Genomic DNA, 20,605 nt, shown 5'->3' with positions numbered 1-20,605 from the left:
TCACACCACACACGCTCATCCATGTCCTTGTGGACCCTGTTTTGTGCATTGATTTGGTGGTGTGAGCCAGTATTTTGGACAAAGTGTATATAAAGGCAGAAGTGTGGGGCTTGATATTATATTCATTACAATTCAGTTTATTTGTATGGTGCCAACAAAATGAATGCCAAGGCACTTCACACTGTAGGTTTAAGACCCTACAAAATATAACTAAGAAAACCCAACACCTGAGCATATGTTGTCTGCCATGATATGGATATTGCATCATATCGTTATTGTTTGTACAACCATCTGAGAAAATAATGGATTACATGGTTTAGTAAAAACAAGTGCTTCCTCAATGAAAATATGTTTTCAGTTCTTTTCAGTTTTTGATTTTGGAAATGTGTATTTCAGCAGGGAAAAATCAGAACTGAAATAAAGTGGTGTGAAGCACATGAATTATATTTTGTGTGTGCGTGTCTATCTATCCATCCATCCAATTTCTTTGGAACCCTCCAGTCTCTTACAGTATGTTACTGTTAACTGAAATTACGGTCAATTCCGACCTGTTAAACAGTAAATGGCCGCCTGTTGGGACACGGTATCCTCTAGCAGAGATGAATATTTTTGGTACTGATGATGCGTGATAACGGTAAGTTACTGGTTAATATATTGCAGTTTATTACCTTGCAGCGGGCTTACAGTGACATACCGTGAATAAACGGTAGTATACCAATTTCTTAATCACAGTATGATGTTACTTTGTTGATGTAATTTATGACATAGCGACATAACGGTATCTCACTGACATAACTGTCGCCAGTGAGATACCGTAAAAAAGGCTACGGTGCGTTACCATAATTTGTCCAAGAGTATTATACCACACCAGCAAAAAACGGTATCATCCTGCAGAACGGTAAGCTACCGTAACACGGCTTCACAGTATGACGCTGGCAACAGTGACGCCAGTATGTTACCGTAAAGTGGCGATGAAAAGTCTAACAGTGTAGTGACTACATACAGAGAGGTGTGTAGAAACACAAAAACATAGAAAGCACCCAGCAGCCAGGACCTACTGCAGCATAACCAATTGGGCTGGGATTTCTAGAACCGATTCCATTCTGATTCAATTTTGATTCAGACAGAAATGTTGTAATTCTTCATTTATCAGTACTGACAGTTGTGAGACTTCATCAGAGGTGTAAACATCACAGCAGATGCCATTCTGTCAAAGTAACTGAGGATAAAACACAGAAAAACATGAAGGAGATTTTCTTGGCTTGTCTTTTTATAGCAGATAACCTAAAAAATACTCTGCAGTAGATCAAAAACAGAAGAAAACCATGAACCAACATATGAACATTACCTGATGCTGCTGAAGTGAAGCAGAGCAAAGTTACAGAGGTTTTATTAGAGACACAGCTAAGGGTTTTGCAATTTCTCATAATTTTAAAAAGTTAAAATTTCTTCGGTATTGAACAGCAGAAATTAGACTTTCTTGTAGGAAGTCATTTAAAAAAAACAGCAGCAGACTGTGCTGTAAACAACGGTAGACTGGTGCGTAATAAGCAAACAAATAATGCAGAAAAAAAGAGATTTGAGATGGGAAACTGTTCTTGAAGTTCACTGAGAGAGAGAGAGAGAGAGAGAGAGAGAGCTGTGCAGGAAGTGTGGCTTTTATCGTGGTGGGAGCAAAACAGCAAAGGTCAGAGGGAATAAATGGCAATTTTTATCAAATGTGAAGCGTAGTTTTGATCTTCTTTTGTTGCTGGTTCAGTGAATTTTGATCGGAGAGAGACAAAACCTGCAGCTTCAGAATCTGTGAGCTGTCGGCTTTCAGCGCCGACAGCATGTCTGTGTACGTGCCGTCGGGTGAAAGAGGCCAACATCTCACAGATCCTGATGCGTCGGGTCTGCGCTTAGTGTTTACGTCTTTGTGTGGAATCCGTTTATCTGCTGTCATTTACTGTTTTAGCTGGGTGTTGAAATAGTTTGTGAGGTTTAACCTGAGATTCTGGCAAAATATATTTACATTTACAAATTCATTCAGGATTTAATGAATTGATATCGCTTTATTCAAGCTAAAATCGATTTTAATCAGAAAATCGATTATTGAAACCCACTCTAGTAACCAAGCGGGGATTCAGGGTCACTTCCTTATTGCCTTCATTTTCCAGCTGAAGACATCGCCACCTTGCTCACTGAAGCTTAGAAACTTCAGTGAACATCAAAAATGTGTCACAGATGTCACAAGCAGTCACCACAAGGTTGGTGACACAGACAAACTACCTCTATGGCTCGCTTGGGAGACTAAAGAGGAATGCGGCAGATGTCTATCAATAGGGAAGGTAATTACAGTTGAAACCTCCAGCTTACAGTTTTCAATCTTACTGGAACCACAATATCTGACAGCAGTTCCACAGTAGCTACTGCTGACTCCAAGTCAGCAGTAGCTACAAGTCATAATTTAAGTATTATTAGAAGTGAAGGAGACATTTTTCTTGCATTCCCTTACAGATTTACTCATTGACAGATTTACTGCATTTACTAAGTGTAGTGATACACGTGCACATCTGCAAACAATGAATAGAAAATGACCTTTTCAGCTGTGTTTAAAGGAACTTCCCATTTTCTTTCTTTTTATCATTTTATTTATTGGAAAGTGTTCAAACAATTTTATCATAAAGAGAAGTGTAAGTAAACTTTAAGCAGAGTGCACCAGAAACAGTAAAATATTAGGCATATCATATCATATCATATCTGAAATTGAGATCTCTAAATTATTCATATTACACTGATCATATAAAGACTTATGTGGTACATAATGCTTAGCCTTCAAAATAAGATGCAGTTGGTAGAAGCTATTTGACTACAGAGGACACTTGTTTGTCCAATTTGAAAGAGCTGTCCAGCAGCACACCTAGTGGAAGGCACGAGAGCCAGAGATTAATAATAACTGCTCATGCACTGCTTCCTAGAGTGCATGAGAGAAGTCAAGGAATGGCTTTTGGGCAATTCTCTTATCTTAAATGAAAAGAAAACCGAAATTGTGGTATTTGACAGTCATTTCCCCCGGGGCCAGCTAGTTGATACCTTTGGATCCCTCACCACTTTTCTCTCTGACACTGTTAGTAATCTGCACGATCTGATATCGTCATGTTGGTGTTGTTCCAGCATCAACATTGCAAGTGACCAATCAGAATGTTGTAACGTCATACTTTTGCGACTTCGGGAAAAACCGCCGTAAAACCAAAAACTGCACTTAAGCTGCGAGAAACCGCGTGTCTTTTGTCCTGTCTTCCTCCCCTCGCCCCAAGGTTGAGGCAAATTGCCGCTCCTCCCTGAGCCTGGTTCTGCGGAATAAATCTGTGATTTTCAAAGACTTTTTTTTTTTCTTGCATTCTCAATGATTCATGCTTTCGTTTCCCTCTAACTGTGGTGAATTTTAAAAAACAGTTTAATGAGTCACAGGTATGCAGCTGTGAAAAGTGCCCTGTCTTTTACCTCCTTGGCCTGATCATGTTAAAAGATTATGGCATTTCACTTCTCTGGAAGTAGATCAGCAATGCAAAAGATCCTTTATCAATGAGTGAACTGTGACGTCAATTTCAACAGATACAAATGACACCTGAAGTCAGGCATGTCTCAACATAAACCAGTCGCACAGGAAATCCTTATGAGTAAATGAAGGTAGAAAGTTTAAATGCCAAAGGACTGCAACAGCAGGATTTCGGACGGGAATAACGAAAAAAAAAAATTCAGCCACTTCTTACATCCTTGACCAGGGTCAATCTAAATATATTTATGTTTAAGTAAAATATGAAACTGCAGCAGTTTAACATTAATTATATTTTTCTACCTTTTCCAGTTATTCCAAGGTGCCAGTGTTTGAAGACCAGTAAGTCAATAAGGATCGCTCTCATCGCTTAACTCAAGGTGGACAAGCCTCGTCCATACTGCGACAGGAGAGAAGTCATGTAAATAGCCACAGTGACAGGAGAACGTTATTAATAAGAGCTCAGTCATTAATAGGGATTGTTCATAAAGTGGTTTTAAATTGTTAAATATAAATTTAAAGTCATATATTATAGTGCCATACTGAAGAATGGGAGTGAACGGTGCCTCGCAGGCTCCAAAGTGACTGCAGTGCGAGGCTCTGCACATCAGTAATTACACCTGCATGGAAGAAATATATTTAATGTAAATCTCCATCCAAACAAACAGCAGGTTTTAAGCTACACTCCGAGAAAATTTTTATTTCTTACAAAAATACTGATGGTTTTAGAGCAGTGGTTCAAAGCTGAGGGTGAAAACATATGACTTGTTCACTACCACTGGAGCTTTAAGGTCTCATCTCTCTGATATGTTGTTTTTACAGGAATTGGAGAGAAAATATGATCATCAGCCCCCAAACAACCACAGCATCAGGCACAGTGACAGAATCATCATGATCCACTTTGCATGTTTAGCACTGTACACTAGGGCTGCCACAAAAGATTATTTTGATAGTCGACTAGTCAGATCATGCATCCATTGGGCGTAAAACGTGCAGCTTATTGCACCAGCAGCATCTGCTCTTATATAACTATCATTAGCTTACAGCTTGAAGTGTTTAAGGTATGTGATAACTAAAAATAAAGACAAGATGATAGTTTTTTAAACTTTTAATGAAATTTGCAGATTGTTTTGGTGAAGTTTAATAAACTCAGCCGTCTGCTCCTTGCTACCTAAAATATAACAGGACACCGGAGTAAATTCTCGACCAGCTCACACTTCTGTTCAATCAGTTTTCTGTTTGACGTTTATTCAGCTGTGTGAAAACTGTAACTTTAATCTCAGCCAAACCGATTTACTCAGAAACAAATAAAACACAAAAAAAAGGCCAAACAATAACAGTTTTAAGTTATCTAAGTGACTTATATATATTTACCCTGAGTAGTGAAAGACGGCGGTGGGTTTGAAAACGATTTGCCGGGAGTCCGGTCTTCACACCGGCTCTAGTGAGCCTTGCCCCCGGCTAGCTATCGAGCTAGTGGAGCGCTTTTGAATATATGTGGTGTCTTGATAAACTGAGCAGATATTTGAGGTTTACACAGCTACAATCTCGCCTGAAAATATGTTAAATGTTTATTTTGTGACCCAGAAAGAATAATAAGAGTAATATTAAAACTAAGTAGCTGCCGCCATTGTTGGAAACTGGAATTGGCTGGGCCGCGCTATGAATTCTGGGATAGGTTGGGCCACGAAGGATACACCCGACCTGTCCTCCAAATCTGGGGAAATGAAGAACGCATTTTTCGGACGCGTTTCAGGGAGTCTTCGAATTTGTATGTCGCTTTAATGTAATCGGCCTACAAATGCGGCCTCTGAAGGATGCAGCCCCTGAATTTTTGTTCACAGCTACGATACCGGACACAGCTTCATCTTTTTCGGGGTTTAACGGCAGCTGGCATCCTTGTTCATGCAGTGCTGCCATCTTCCGTTTCAGTCCGTTATTACACTCTTAAATCCTACTACTTATTCCTGCGTCTTTTGGGATCTTGCAAAGCTTCAAACGACACGACGATTTTGATAGTCGACATAATCGTGACTAGTCGACCAATCGTGGCAGCCCTAGTTACAACATGTGTCAATCAAGAAGAAGGAGCAGCACAGCTCTGGTTCTCATCACAAAACATAAATGCAAAGTAGACAGTGGCAGCTACAACTGACAGCAAGATCTAAACAGATTAATGTCAGATGTAAAATATTTATTATCCAAGTTCTCAGTCAGAACTGAGTGTTTTTTTTCTCTCTTTCAAAGCTGTCACTTTGAATGAGACTGATTAATGAGATTTGATGACTTACATCTGTCACCATTTTTCATTGTGGGTCAGCTGTTTCACAGTAGAGATCTGCTGCAAGCATGTGATAACCTGTCACCACTACACTTAAAATGAAACTTTTTTGCCAGTATTTTTGTAAATTCTTGTCACATCACACCTATAGGTTGTGTTCAGCTCGGTAGCAGTGTTATGTAAAAGTGCAGGTTATATACTCACCAACCACTTTGTTAGTTACACCTTGTTATCAAAGGTTTGGACCCTCTTTTGTCTTCAGGTCAGTCTTACTGCAATTCTTTGTGGCACAGTTTCAACAAGGTGTAATGTTGCTCCCACATCTATTCATTGGTAGCCAACTTGTTCTGATTAAACATGCAACTCCAGACAGCAATTCATCTTCAGCAGAGCATGTGTGCCAAATTTCAGTTAGCAACAAGTGTCCTTCAAATAAAAGTTAAACAATCAGTAGAACCAGCATAATTTATAATCATTTATAATCATGCTCCACCTATACTCCAGATACCCACGGTGTGCCTCAAGGTTCTGTGCTCGGACCCCTACTCTTCACCATCCACATGCTCCACCTTGGTGATGCTCACTGTTGTCTCTGCTTTCCTCAGTACAAAACACTCTACACAGCTAACCACACAATCCTGAGTGAAATCAAACATGGATGTCATCTAACCTACTCAAGCTCAACAATAAGAGCTCTTGGTTGTGGCCCCCAAAGCTGTGCTCTAGAAGATCTGAGATCTGCTCATTAACGTAGACAATTGCCCCATCTCACCATCTTCAGAGGTTTACAGTTTACTCCACACTTTCATTGCAGGTTCATATCATATCTGTCACCAAAGCAGCTTTTTTTTCCTGTTAATGAATGTCTCTTGACTTTGTCCATCACTCACCGGGTCATGTTAAGGATTTCCTGCAAAGCCCTGGAGAGGCTCCAGTATGCCCAGACCTCAGCTTACCTTCAAATCCCTCAATGCCCTGGCCCCTCAGTACCTGTCTAACCTGCCGCACCCATACACACAGTCCTGGACACTATGATCCTCGGCCTTGGGTCTGTTGTCTGTCCCTCACATCAACCCCCAAACCTCCAAGCCTTCAATGTGCTTTTTGTTCATTTATATACTTTTGTAAAGTATCCCTGGGTTTCTTGAAAGGCACTATACAAATCGAAGTTATTATTATTAGTGTTAGTACTAGAATCTTCCCACGTGGGCCAAGTAGGCGAGCAAACACATGCTTTCATCTGCAGAGCTCTGCCATTAATAATCAGCCTGTCTTTTTCATCACTGTGTCATTTAAGATAAATGAAACAGAAGATTAGCTAAAATAATAACTCACCACATATTCTCTCTGTTTGCATGCTGATTAAAACAAATGATCTTAAACTCGTTTTTATACAACACTCAGAGTTTTCATCATCTTTATTTACTGTAGTCACTGTAAGCCACAGCAATAAGTCCCATTCTAACAATATGCCCACAGAGAAAGAGAAAAAATTCCCACTGACTTTGTTTTTAAATGATGGCAAGTTTACCAAGTCATCCCGTAATCCATCATTTAATATGTTAAAGTCATGTGACTTGTGCATGACCTATTATCATCCCACATTTACAATATTACCCAAACGTCTGCACGCAATTAATCATAAGGGAGACATATTTCATAACACAAACAAAAAAGACAGTGTCAGCTTTTTCTAATGACATGATGAATGTGGTTTAATTCTGACTAAATATTTCATATATGTATTATCCTTGTGTCAAAGCTACATGATGTCATGAACATTCATTTTTATATGGGTTAATCAGTCGAATAATTATTGCCTGTATGACATTTGAGATTTCAATTTAAAATGTTCTTTTAAATTATATATTGTTATAATTACACAAAATGTGTTCTAAACCCCAAACTGTTCCTGGTATACCTGACCTTTAGGACCCCCAGGCCTGTAGTTTTCTTCATTATCAGTTAGAGCCACTCCTCATCCTTTTCTTCTTCTTTTTTGGTGCAGCCCTATAAAATTGGGGTGCTACTGTGGCCTCTCCCCTTTGATATCGACTTTTCCCCAGTGGGAAAAGTCGATATCATTTCCTTTCCAACACTAATTATATCTTTATCCACCCTGATGTTTCTGATTGTGTGTTTTAGTTCATTATTGTCATTATTATGCCTGTCTTTACTAGATGCTGTGAATATGTGGTACATGTTTGCCACATATGTGTATAGGCACTGCTAATGCTAGCATGAACTCATAATTCTTGCTAGCTTAGAAGTTGTAGTGGGTTGAGTTAACCCTCGTCCCACCTATTGATTTTTGGCTATAGGAGCTGGAGTGGGCAAGTTATTTAGGTCTTTCTTTTTACCTTTCATTGTCAGACAAAATGCACAAACACACCAGTTACACAAATACAACAACAAAAAGTAGTTGTCAAAATTGAAAAAAAGAAAAAAAAAATGCGAGTTAAACACAAAAGAATTACAGCTCCACAACAAGCTGAACATAATCAACACATTACACACTCTTAGCATTCTTAACTTATTCTTATCACATCCTGTAATATTAGCAGAGTTGTATTAATAGCAGCCTGACAAACAACAAAATATAAACTTTTCTGTTAGCTCTGGTTTTGGTCGCCACCAGACGTAGAATGGAGTTTTATCTGTTTGCAGTGAGACTGAACCAAATCACACACACAAAAACAGCCCCTTGTATCAAAACAAAGAGCTGAAGGAGGCTAGAATATTACATTAAACCCATCTGACTGCTAAATTGGTCATAATAATGTGTTAGATTAATGCTATGCTCTTAGACTCTGTACTGTCTAAAGTACTGCTGCTTTTTTTGTACCTTATAGATAGCGAGCTTAAATTTCTGGTGTCCATGTAATTTTGCACCTTAATGTACAGGTGCATTAATGGCCTGTTAAAAAGAGATGCTAGATAGACTTACACTTGATACACTTGATATTTTATGTATTACAGCTGCATCTGACCCAGCTGAGGTCTACCAGTTAGCCTGCACTGTTTTTACAAAGGTTTCCATTAATGGTCAAATACTTTGTTTAGTTATAGTGAAAAAGCTGTAAAATGCTTAATTTTAAAACAGTACATTGTGGTGCAATGTGAAACCAGAGCACAGGGTATAAAAATGGAAGAAAATTGGTACTTTTAACTTAAATAAACTTTAAAACTTTACATTTTAAACCTATATGATCTCTCTTGGCCCTCAAAAATGACCACAGAGAGATCCCGAGGTCTAGCGTCTGTGTAGCTACACCTGTATACATAGAAACTGACTTTTCCTGGAGTCACAGTTTCACTGTTTCAAGAATTATATGAGTTACGCCTTTCACACTGAAAACATACATATACATAAACAACATAGTGTCTACTGTGCACTGACTCAGCCGTACATCTGCTCCTAAAGGTCAAAGGTCACTCTTTTGAGTATTCCAGTGTTCACGTTTCGGACAGTGAGGAAAGATAGTTTCAGAGAGACGTGAAGGAGGCCATCTTTGTCTGCTCTACCTAAACAACAGTCTGCCACCTACAATCCAGTCTTGAGTTCCCTTCTCAGGCGTTTCGACCCGCGCTCACACCTCGCCTCAGGTGACCTCAGTAGGTCACATGTTAGGACGCCGCAAGGTCTCACGGTTGTTTCAATGGTTGGCCCTGGTGACGGTGAGAACCTATGCCTTTTTTCACACTTGGGCACATGAGATGACTCACATGATCATTAGTGACTCAACCACCCATAGAACCAGGACAAATGGGGATGTTTGTGAAACTTGTATTTGTAGAAGGACTAGACCTGCATCACAGTTTCAGTTGTACTACGGCTGCATAAACTACGATAAACTGAGATTGTTTACAAAACTGTGTCTGCTGATCTTTTTCCTCTTTCAGTGTGAGAAGGGGGATCACAGAGTTTACACAGAGTGTTGTGCTTCTGCAGAATTGTGACAAACAGAAGGGACTCGCAGCCTTTTCCTGGACACCCAGACATACATGTCCCAACTGTGTGGTTCATTTCTGGGACTGCTGACCGCAGCAAGCATGGTGTCTAACCTCAGTCGGGCCTCTGATCGTCCCCTGAACCCACCGTCCCATGACTGCCTTCTGCTGCACATGTGAACGCAACAAAATGAAACCAACGTGCACACTCACACATACCTCTCTGTGCGTGTGTTTTTCAAAATTAATTGCAGAAGTTCACAACAATCACATGATTAGATGTATGTATAAATATTAGAGTGCAGATGCATGAAAACAGTTACAACAGCTGGAATACATCAGTCTGTGTTCAACAACAGAGCAAGCAGCCGCATCAGCAAGAAACAAGATGAAACTCTGTGTACTGATTGTGTTTGGGACCCTGCTCGTCCTCAGCCACGGTAAGAACTGGATCACTACACAGTAAGAAGTTTCTGTGTGAATAAACATTTCTGTTCTCTGGAAAGCGTAACGTGACCTTAATGTTTAGAAATTAAATTTGCTGGTGGAAATAGAAATAGGGAGAATATTTTTCCACATCTCTGCACGAAAATGGGAATTCATTTGCAAATACTGCATGACAAGAACAAAAAACAAACAAAAAAAGATTCATTGCTTACTAGAAATGTTCAAATCCACAAATACTTTTCTATAGTCATTTAAAATAAAATGCTAATTTAATGGATTTCATAGGTAGGATAGTTAAAAAGATTTAAAGTGCACAAAATGTGTACATTTCCCTCTATTTGAAAGAGTGTTTTGGAATTATTATCATTTTTTATTGACTTAGAAAAAAGAATACAAATGGATTAAAACTTTAACTAATGGAAAACCTTACTGAGCGTTTTACGGGCCCTTTTTTGTCCATGTGACTTTTCTAAGTGGTGTCACATTTCAGCGTGATCGTGACCAGACTGTTTCACCATCTATTACGGTACGTCTTTCAGTTCTTCAGTAAGAATGGAGAACGTCTTTGTGCGAGTATTTTACAAACAGGAAGATGACTGGAAGAGCAAAAAAAAAGGGAAGAGCTTTTCTTAAGAATGTCAAAACACCAACTTGGGAGGAGATGACGAAACGTGCCGTTGGAAAGCTTTCCAGTCACTGAGTTGTAGTTGTGTGTGTGTGTGTGTGTGTGTGTGTGTGTGTGTGTGTGTGTGTGTGTGTGTGTGTGTGTGTGTGTGTGTGTGTGTGTGTGTGTGTTACACTGACTGCCAAGCGAACTTTGGCACAGGCTGGCTTTGCTTCTTCCCAGCATGACTTCCTCCCCCGAGTTTCAATGAAACATCATTATGTAAAGCGCACGACTCATCTTGTTTAGAGCTGCTTTAGATTTTCTTTGACACTGGAGAATAATACAAGCTGTAAAACAAACATCACCCTGAAAACATTCACATGACCTTTGAAGTAAACGCAAGCTTAATTGATGTCTTCAAGTTTATATTCAAGTTCACGGGAGGTGAGAAAGGAAAGATAAAGCTGTTTGCTGTCAAATGTGTGCTAACGACAGGGATGCCGCCAATCAGCCGTGACTACAACACCCACTGCCGGTGCCTGCAGGTGGAGTCGAGGATCATCCCTCCAGACACCCTGAGGAGCATCAAGCTGTTCCCTGAGGGGCCTCACTGCCCGGACACAGAAGTCATGTAAGTCAGCCTGTCACAATCACCCTTTAAATCTAAAGGCTTATTATAAAAATAGGATTAGGTGTCTCACATAATCCAATTTAGATTTAGATGCTTTTAAAAAAGGAAATAATTTATAAAAAAAAGTATTTTTTGGAACATTTGGTCCCCAGTATCTTAAACAATCTTGATTAAGTCTTGTATAAACACTGTAAACTGTATATAATTCATGGATTGATTTAAATAAATACAAATAAATACAAAAGGAAACTTATTTGAGCTCGATCTGGCAAATCTCTTACATTTTTGCTTAAAAGTTTAAAAAGATTTGTGCCAATTAAGATTTCTGTAAATTATAAATTATGTGCATTTTGATCTTCTGACACTTTTAATCTCTTTCTCTGATTTAAGGGACATTATTTACATTTTTTCATGTTGCATCACTTTTTTAATCCAACTCGATCTTCCAGCCAAACTGGGAGTATCATCGCTCTTAAACACAATTCCAAATGTAACCTTAAAAATAATACCATAGCATATTGTTTTTTAAGACAAATTACTCAATTAATTAAATAATTAACTAGAAACTTATTTTATGGAAAACACTGAAGGCCTTTTTTTAAAAGCTGGCAGCAGTATTATTTGTTGAAACATGTTTAATGATGCTCATACAAACAGAGCATTGATAACATCGTTAATCAAACTGCCTGACGGGTACTTGGCTGGAATTAAACTCTTACACGGATCAGATTTTCTCTCCGTGAAGTTCCAGTAAGGCCTCTTGGAACTGTTTCCCAACACTTTTTACATTTTTGTATAACTTCACAGTGAGTTCACATGAAAACACTGAGGTTTGTCCACATCACAGTTTTGCAAATACCTGCAGAGATCAGCTCCACACAGAGTTTGTGTTTTCAGTCAACAGGTTCACTCTCATTTCTCTGATTGCACCATGTTGTCTTTAATCACCTGAGTGTTCAGTCTCAGTGACGATTTTATCGATAGCTGGTTTGATTACTGTAATCTGTGAACTGCACATGGATTTTCACTTGAAATTGTTATAATTCCCTCGACGTTTAATATGCTCTTTTTGGTTCTTTTAATTCCTGGTAACTGTCTTGTGATTGCAGTTTGACGATTTTGTGGGGGAAATAATTTAAATAAAGTGAATTAGATGCTGGCTGGCAGATCCAAAGCATCACAGAGAGGTTTGCACTGAGCACTACTTACCTTTAAGCACTGACTGACTGTAATTCTCTTTAATCAGAGCTGGACTGGCAAACGGAGCAAAGGTTTGTCTGAACCCTCATTCTGCCTGGGTGAAGAAGCTGATCAACTTCTTTCTGGAGAAGCAGCAGATGGGAATGACCTCCAAGAAACGGGCATAAATCCTGCAGTTGTCTGCAGCTACCTGACCACTGAGCCATGACTGAAGCCAATATTTAACCCACTTTTTCTTTTTCTTTTTTTTTGCTACTTTATTTTATTTCTACTGATTGTTTATTTCTGAATATTTTACACCAATATATGGAACAACACTGATTTTAGAAAAAGAAAAGCTTCCTGTTTTCAGGGTGTTAAAGGAAAAAAACCCACCAGTCAAGTGATTGTATGAGCAGATCTTGCATGTAGCATTAAATATGTAGCACTGTAATACGTAACACTTCCTTTTTTCTACTTCCTTTGGTGAATCTTGTTGATCAGCAGCAACAAATGATTTAATGCTAAAGAAACACTCAGATCAATGCAGTTATTGCATAATGAAAATTAAGTTGCTGCAAAGAAAATAAAAATGTTTGAAAACTAAAATGTGTTTATTGTTTATTCCAGCAGCCAACTCATGTTTGGCCACATAAAACATCAATATTGTTAATATGTTTATTATGGTATTTTTTTTAACATGTCAGCATATTATCACTGAAAAACTTGTGACATTCTTGATGCAATGACGCTTCAACTTTCCACATCAGCTCTTTTTCATGAATGCATCACTGTTTTAGCCGTTTGGCACTCTTAATATCAGATTTCAGAAAACTTCACTTTCAGAAGAAACATCTGAACAGCATTTAAGCATTAAAGCTCTAAACATACATTATTATGTACAGTATATCTGACCCATCGGGGTCATTAGCACCAAATAAAGTTTAGTTAAAGTAAAGGATTGTGTTGATCCACAAGAAGAGCAATGCACCAAAACCCACACACATTAACATTTACATAATATAAAAGCAAAACTTCAGATGTGAGAGGACTGTTGCATCCTCAAACCTGATATTTTTTTAAAAAAAAAAGATTTTGAATGTGATTCAAGTCATATCCTTCTTTCTTCACGATTCCTGCCTCCTTAATGAACAGTGGAATTGTAAAGCGCTTTGGGTGCCTTGAAAAGCGCTATATAAATGCACTCATTATTATTATTATTATTAACAACATTCCCAGCTCCAGCCACACTGAAGTATTCCCACTTCCACCATCGTGCTTCACTGTGCAGACGGTCTTCTTTGTGTTGCATGCCTCTCACTTCTTCCAAACATAAGCAGTGTGGCCAGAGAGTCCCAGCTTTTACTCATCTGACCAAAGGACGCCTAATCTTTCTCCACGTTGTCCTTAGCACACTCCAGCCTGGCTTAAAAGCATCTCCTCTGTAAGCTCTCACTGCATTCCTGTGCAGTGATTGTCTTCTTTGAGGCTACACTTTGTAGCTTTGAAATCTATCGCTTCCTGCATCTATTATTTAGGCAGACAGAGGAGATACCCCTAATATAGTGCTGTGAGCACATTAGCCTCAGACCAGCTGTTAAAACCTGTCTGTTTGTTTGTTTGCTTGCAAGGGGAAGCCAATCAAAGAAAGTCTGTTTTATAAGAATAGATTAACTGAGAGTCTGCACCAAGGACCAGTATAAGGTGATTCAGGATATTTTGAACCGTGAATCATGCAAAGCTACCCTGGAGCTGGAGATTAGCAACAGAGGTCCATTTTAAATATGCATTATATAAAATTTGGGTATTTGTTTTTTTTAATTAACTCATCCTATGTTAGCTAGAACGGAGTCCGGCCTATTTAACCACTAAAACTGTTTTTTCTTTTCATAAGTTCTGTTTGATAATAATGTGCTTTAGCGATCGTGGCTCAAGAGTTGGGAGTTCGCCTTGTAATCAGAAGGTTGCTGGTTCGAGCCCCAGCTCGGACAGTCTCGGTCGTTGTGTCCTTGGGCAAGACACTTCACCCGTTGCCTACTGGTGGTGGTCCGGTGGCGCCAGTGTCCAGCAGCCTCGCCTCTGTCAGTGCACCCCAGGGCGGCTGTGGCTACAATGAAGCTTGTCATCACCAGTGTGTGAATGTGTGTGTGAATGGGTGGATGACAGGTTGTGTAAAGCGCTTTGGCGTCCTTAGGGACTAGTAAAGCGCTATATAAATACAGGCCATTTTTTATGCTTTTTTGTAAAACTGCAAATTGAAAGTGCAAGTGTGTATTAACTCTGTTTATACACATGAAGTTTAAAAAATACAGTGTCTATAGAGACATTCATATAAAGCAAGATTTTCAGTGCAAAACACTTCACTCTTGGTCCATTTTAAGAAATGTAATCATCTTTCTATATACATATAAATTATACTCATAATGCTGCCGTTCACAGAAGCTGAAGTTGGAGAATAACAAATAAAGGCCGTATATGAAGACTCTAGAAAAACAGTAAAACAGTCAAAAATGCTCTTGCGTGTGGTCCCTGCAGTCACTTTAAAGCTAATAAACATCTGTCAGTGTTAAAATGACTGAACAGCAGCGTGCTGTCCTCTTTAACCAGTCACAGCTCCCACCACCAGCATGAAGAGTCTTCCTCTAACAATGTCCTTTCACAGGAGTTTCAGTAGTTGATATGAAATTAAATGAAGTCCTTATTCTACAAGATGAGTCTATGTTGCAGGAGGAAGCGGCGAATCGCCTGCTGCAACCACGTAACCCTTCCCTGGAGGAAACCACGTCTGCAGGGCTTCCATCCAGCTGCCGGTGTCGCAGAAAGTCAACAAGATGTCAAACACTGCGGACACAGGAAAACTTTATTACCCAAAGCAGGTGGTAAAGACCTTTCAGTGTCCTCTGGACAAAACAAAATATTTGCTTGCCTTGATTAACAGCCAGGATCTTTGAGTGGAAATTCTTCACGTTGTCTTTTTTCACCATGTACTCGTCTATAGGCAGCCTCGCTGTGTGGACGCTCAGCTCTCCGGCTCTGGACAGGCTCAACTTCTGCAGAGGAGAAAATAAACCTACTGGATATAATACTTACAGTCCTACTCTATGCGATGTCTGTGTTAGGATCAGTTTTACAGAAAAATACCTTCTGGATGCTTTCATCCACCAGACCACCGAGGACGTAAACCTTGTCAGCATCCACGGATTCCAACGCTGAAAACAAAGGAGGAAAAAAAATACCTTAATGAATGTCAGCAAATTATATAACGTACATGAGCTCACTGGCCACTGCATTAGGTACATCTTCCTAGTACTGGGTCGAACCCTCTTTTCTTTCCTTTTAATTCTTCATGGCACAGATTCAACAAGGTGCTGGAAACATTACTCAGAGGTTTTGGTCCATATTGACATGAGAGCATCGCACAGATGCTGCAGATTTGTCTGCTGCACATCAACAATCTGAATCTCTTGTTCCACCACATCCCAAAGATGCTCTACTGAGATGTGGGGACTGCAGGGGTCATTTAGGTTCAGCAAACTCGTGTTCAAGAAACCAGGTTGAGATGTTTTGAACTTTGTGGACGCGGCCATCAGAGGATGGCACACTGTGGTCATAAAGGGTTGGACGTGGATGGCATCAGTACTCAGGCAGGCTGTGGTGATTAAATGATGCTCAGTTTGTACTAAGGGGCTCAAAGTGTGCCAAGAAAATATTCCCCACATTATTACACCATTACTGCACTGCCTTGTATGAACAGTTTGCATTTCAGCAGGTCGTCTTCACCATGTCTGAATTAATAAATGCGCTGAGTTACAGCGATGTGATTGGGTGATTCGATATTTGTGTAAAAGAGCAGTTGAACAGGTGTGCCTAATAAAGCGGCCACTGAGTGTACATCTTGTGCAATATTTTTGTTTCTCTGTAAATATTTTATTTATTTATTTTTAGTGTTTTAATGCTGTTTTCTACTAATCTCATCTTATTAAAGTTCCACATAACGAGAAACTAATTTTGAAAATAATATTAATGAAATGCTAAACAGGAGCGGGACAAGCAGCAGCAAACATGACAGCCAAATGGCGCCACCTGCTGGACAAATGATGCATTTCAAGAGCAAAACAAAGACATAAATGAAATCTAATCTAATTTATTTTTCACACCTTCTTCAGCATCTGGAGTGAGGTAGACAACCGATGCTGGAGGAAACAGGTCCAGACAGCTTCCGTCTGTTATATCCATCTGAACAAAACAAACACAGGAGACATGAGCACCTGCTCATAAAACACTGAGGCAATTTTGGTTAAAACATTTTGAGAAACATAAACTCAAAAGTGTCCTTTAATGAGTGAATTACAGTCCTATAAATGCTTACATGCAAATTGTTTTAAAGATTTGCTGAAGGGTTTGTTCACTTAAAATCCTTTTAACTGTAAAAACAAACTTATATATATCACCGTGTAGTTGAGGAAGCCGTCATTCATTCGCACGCACTCTCTGTAGAGACGGCTGTCCTCTCTCAGCTCTGTCAGAAACAGGTGAAACGGTCGAGTCGCCTTCTTATTCGACCCGTAGAGCCGCCTCAGCTGGCCTGCCAGTCGGCTTATCTCCTGAAACACAAAACGTGCACTGCTGCAGTGAATAAACACCACCTTCTTAAATGAAAGGAGGTTTTTTTGGTAAGCTGAAAACGTTGTAAGGTTTTTCATTGTCCACCGACCTTATCAGACATGCAGTCTGTCATACTGAGGTCGACGCAGAGCTTGAGCCCCGTGGACCGAGCCTCAGCTAGACGCTCTTTAGTGATCGCCTTCATGACCCGCTTGGTAAACTGACGCTCTGTGCTAGCACCTGAATGTCAAAGAACACACAGGAAAGGGACAGATGCTGTGATGTCACCAGCTGGAGACTTTCAGTTCCTCCTTAAGCTTCTCTTTGTTTTCTCTTTACCGGACTCCAGCTCACGATTCATCTTCCTCCTCAGCTTCTCCTCCTTCCTCCTGCTCTTCTTCGCAGCCACTTGCTTCTCCCAGTGCCGCTGCTTCCTCAGGACATTCCTCTGTTCATTAACCAGACAAATAACTGTGAGCACAGCAATAATCCTCTCGAGCGTCAAGATATCAGAGGCACTGTTGGAAATCTCACCCTGTTCCTGTCATCCTCCTCTGTCACAGCAACCCTCTACATGTCCTCCTCCACTACATCCCTGAATCTTCTCTGAGGTCCTCCTCTTTTCTTCCTGCCTGGTAGCTTCATCTTCAACATCCCTTGTCCAATACATCAACCATTCCTGCACATGTCTCTAACTTCACCTCTAAAATGCTCAACCTGAGTTGTCCCTCTGACGTCTCTTTATGTCAGTGCCACTGCCTCCAAACCATCATCGCTACCAGACCAGTAATCCACTTAAACTACAGGAAACCAGATTTACTTATAAATGTTGTCATTGTCTTTAATCCTGACATTAATCTGCAGTACATCATCAAATTAAGCGTACAAGCACGTGGTCCCACACCTGGGTGTACAAATTAAAGAGGATCATCAGGTCATCTCATATCATGTTGACCTCAAACCTTTATTTAGCAGTTTTCACACCCCTGGATAAAAAAGTGTAATTTAAAAATTAAGTAATTTAGTGATATCTGCAATTCAGATGATGAAGGAAGCCTCAACTGTTTCAAAATGTTAATAATAGCATATAAAGCTCTGCGTGGCCGAGCCGCAGACCCGCTGAGACCTTGATCCTCTGATCGGTGCTTCCTATGTGCTCCCTGCTCTCATTTTAAAACCAGAGGTGATCACGCTTTTCAAGCTGTAGCTCCTAAACACTGGAACAGCCGTCAGTTCAGCAGAATCTGTGGTTTGTTTTAACAAGATTGCTGAAAACTCATTTTTATAGGTTTGTTTTTCTTTAATCGTTGTCCCATTATTTGGGGGTTTCTGTTCCTCTAGTGTGTGTGTGGAAGTGTGAATACAGGAACTGTAAGACCATATGTTTGATTATGTGTTTTTATTATGGGCCATGCTGACTGATCTTAATGTGTGCTTCCATCCAAACTGTGACGCACTGTGAGCCCTTTAAATGTGCTACACTAATAAAGTCACTATCATTAGTATTATCACTGTGCACTCACAGAACAGGGCAGGTCTTCTCTCCCGGGCTTGGGGTCCACAGCATCTGTCTCCACGTCGATGTGAAGCAGATCCATGAGCTCTGAAGTTCCATTCAGCTGCACTTCACTCGTTTCCGGTTTAGCATGAGCCATCCCAGCAGGCATGCCCTGCAAACACACACAAAAGAAACTTGACGCTCTTCTTTAAATGTCCACGCATTTCTCATGTTCTGTGGTTCATCTTGAGGTAGCTGCAGACTTTGAAACAGAGTCCGTGTGTGTGTGTGTGTGTGTGTGTGGAGACATTTCAGGAATTCCGTGTTTGTGTTGCTGTTTAAACCAAACTATAAACATAAACAGAAATTACTCAACGACACATTAACAGCAACACTGCAGGTTCAACAGAGAGAGAGCAGCGAACATGCCTGAGCCGGGAGATGAGTCGCCTCACAGCCTCCAGTTACTGAACATGTGAGCGGCGCAGATGAATGACGTAAGCGTAAATAATATGGAAGAGGCGGGTCAACATGATAAAAAAAAATAGGATTAATGCACTGTAACTCTTTATTGATCGGTCCAGAGCAACATAAACCCATTATTTGTTATTTTTTATGGTTTTATATTATATTTAAAAAACGTGGACAAAAACCAGGATTACTGTCAAATAGTTTGCTTTTACACTAAACAGCCAGTAGAGGGCGGTGTCACTTAATATGAAATGAATGCTGACGGATGGACGGACCCTTCATTTTGCTCTTTCACAGCATTCAATCCAGCACGTTTCTATCAAGAGTGTCTGCCTCATATCACAGTCTTTATATTTATCTTGTTTAGCTCCTTATTCTATTAGATTCAGGTTTTCTTACAGAGGACTCTACTATTTTATTTAAATCGCTTTATGTTCAGCTCCTTAATTTTATACTATTTTAAATGTTTAACCCTTGTTTATGCTGTGTTTTATTTTACTGAGCTGTTCTTCTACGTTTAAGCGTTGTTTGCTATAGGTCAGCTTTAATGTTGTGGCTCCTATAATGCAGGACTTCCCCAGCTTTGTGATGAAAACCACTTGTGCCAAGATTTTTACAATGATGCTGTGTAATAGTTCCCGCAGTTCAGTTTCCTGGGATTGTTAGCCTGCTGGCCTGTCGATCCCACTCGCAGTTCAGATTATTTAAATCTATGTGCCTGAGGAGGAAATTAGTGGACATGGATTACTTTTACTCTTATTGGACAAAAAGAAAAACTGCTACAGGACAGAAACATCTGCATTATGCTGCTAACACAACAGTCTCTTTGCGAGCAGCTGCACAGACAGCATGCTAACACTAATGTTAGTCAAGAAGAATGGTAAGTATGCGAAAATGTGTTTCAAGTCATTTTATGGGGAAACACAAACGTAATTCTAACGAGTTGTACGACGAATTACTTTCTCCTAGAGTAATTAGGTAATGCACTGCATTACTTTTAAGAGAAGTGTTCTATGCATTATGTGTAACACATTACTTTTTTGAATAATTACCCCACCACTGATCACAGCAAAGCGTTATAAATTAAGCTTGTGTTTACTTTTACTTCACGTCCTAATCAAGCAAAAATCCTGCAATTTATGTGTTTCATTACCCGCAGACTCAGTTTACACCTTAGTATGGATGGTTAATCAAATAAATATTTTATTGTTGCATCTGTTTACTTGTGGCATGGGGAAGGTTAATAATTTGGCGATTTTCATGAAGCAGTGGAGTAGCAGAAAACCCACTCTAAACATCAAAATCTTGTTATTGAACATGTAATATAGCTCCATGTGAGCTTTGCTGAAATGTAGGAAGTTACATGACTTTAATTGTTTTTACTTAATTAGCAGTTT

General features: G+C 39.7%; 2 protein-coding genes across 3 annotated transcripts; one reads left to right on the top strand and one right to left on the bottom strand.

Moving 5' to 3' along the window:
* Positions 1 to 10,067: 10,067 nt before the first annotated feature.
* Positions 10,068 to 13,260, top strand: LOC146714591 (interleukin-8-like). The gene is made up of 3 exons (XM_085451002.1): positions 10,068 to 10,210; positions 11,320 to 11,455; positions 12,702 to 13,260. The coding sequence occupies exons 1-3, from the start codon at positions 10,159 to 10,161 to the stop codon at positions 12,820 to 12,822; spliced, it is 309 nt and encodes a 102-aa protein (XP_085307128.1). The 5' UTR covers positions 10,068 to 10,158; the 3' UTR covers positions 12,823 to 13,260.
* A 1,642-nt stretch (positions 13,261 to 14,902) lies between these two features.
* Positions 14,903 to 19,213, bottom strand: trmt10b (tRNA methyltransferase 10B). Of its 2 annotated transcripts, none has more exons than XM_085450999.1 (9): positions 19,167 to 19,213; positions 18,763 to 18,909; positions 17,579 to 17,687; positions 17,349 to 17,479; positions 17,086 to 17,238; positions 16,792 to 16,870; positions 15,776 to 15,843; positions 15,561 to 15,684; positions 14,903 to 15,475 (listed from the first exon to the last, which is right to left on the bottom strand). In XM_085450999.1, exons 2-9 carry the CDS (start codon positions 18,904 to 18,906, stop codon positions 15,351 to 15,353), a joined length of 933 nt encoding a protein of 310 aa, XP_085307125.1. In that variant the 5' UTR covers positions 18,907 to 18,909; positions 19,167 to 19,213; the 3' UTR covers positions 14,903 to 15,350. The 2 variants fall into 2 exon arrangements, with proteins under 2 accessions (XP_085307125.1, XP_085307126.1); XM_085451000.1 differs by lacking the exon at positions 19,167 to 19,213 and adding an exon at positions 19,114 to 19,150.
* Between the last annotated feature and the right edge of the window lie 1,392 nt (positions 19,214 to 20,605).

This window comes from Copadichromis virginalis, linkage group LG3 (genome assembly GCF_057382275.1).
Source record: "Copadichromis virginalis isolate Kocher_CV1m ecotype Utaka linkage group LG3, C_Virginalis_male_GT1.1, whole genome shotgun sequence".
Lineage (NCBI taxonomy): Eukaryota > Metazoa > Chordata > Actinopteri > Cichliformes > Cichlidae > Copadichromis > Copadichromis virginalis.
The sequence above is the reverse complement of the archived record's forward strand: the minus strand, read 5'-3'. Positions and strand labels throughout refer to the sequence as shown.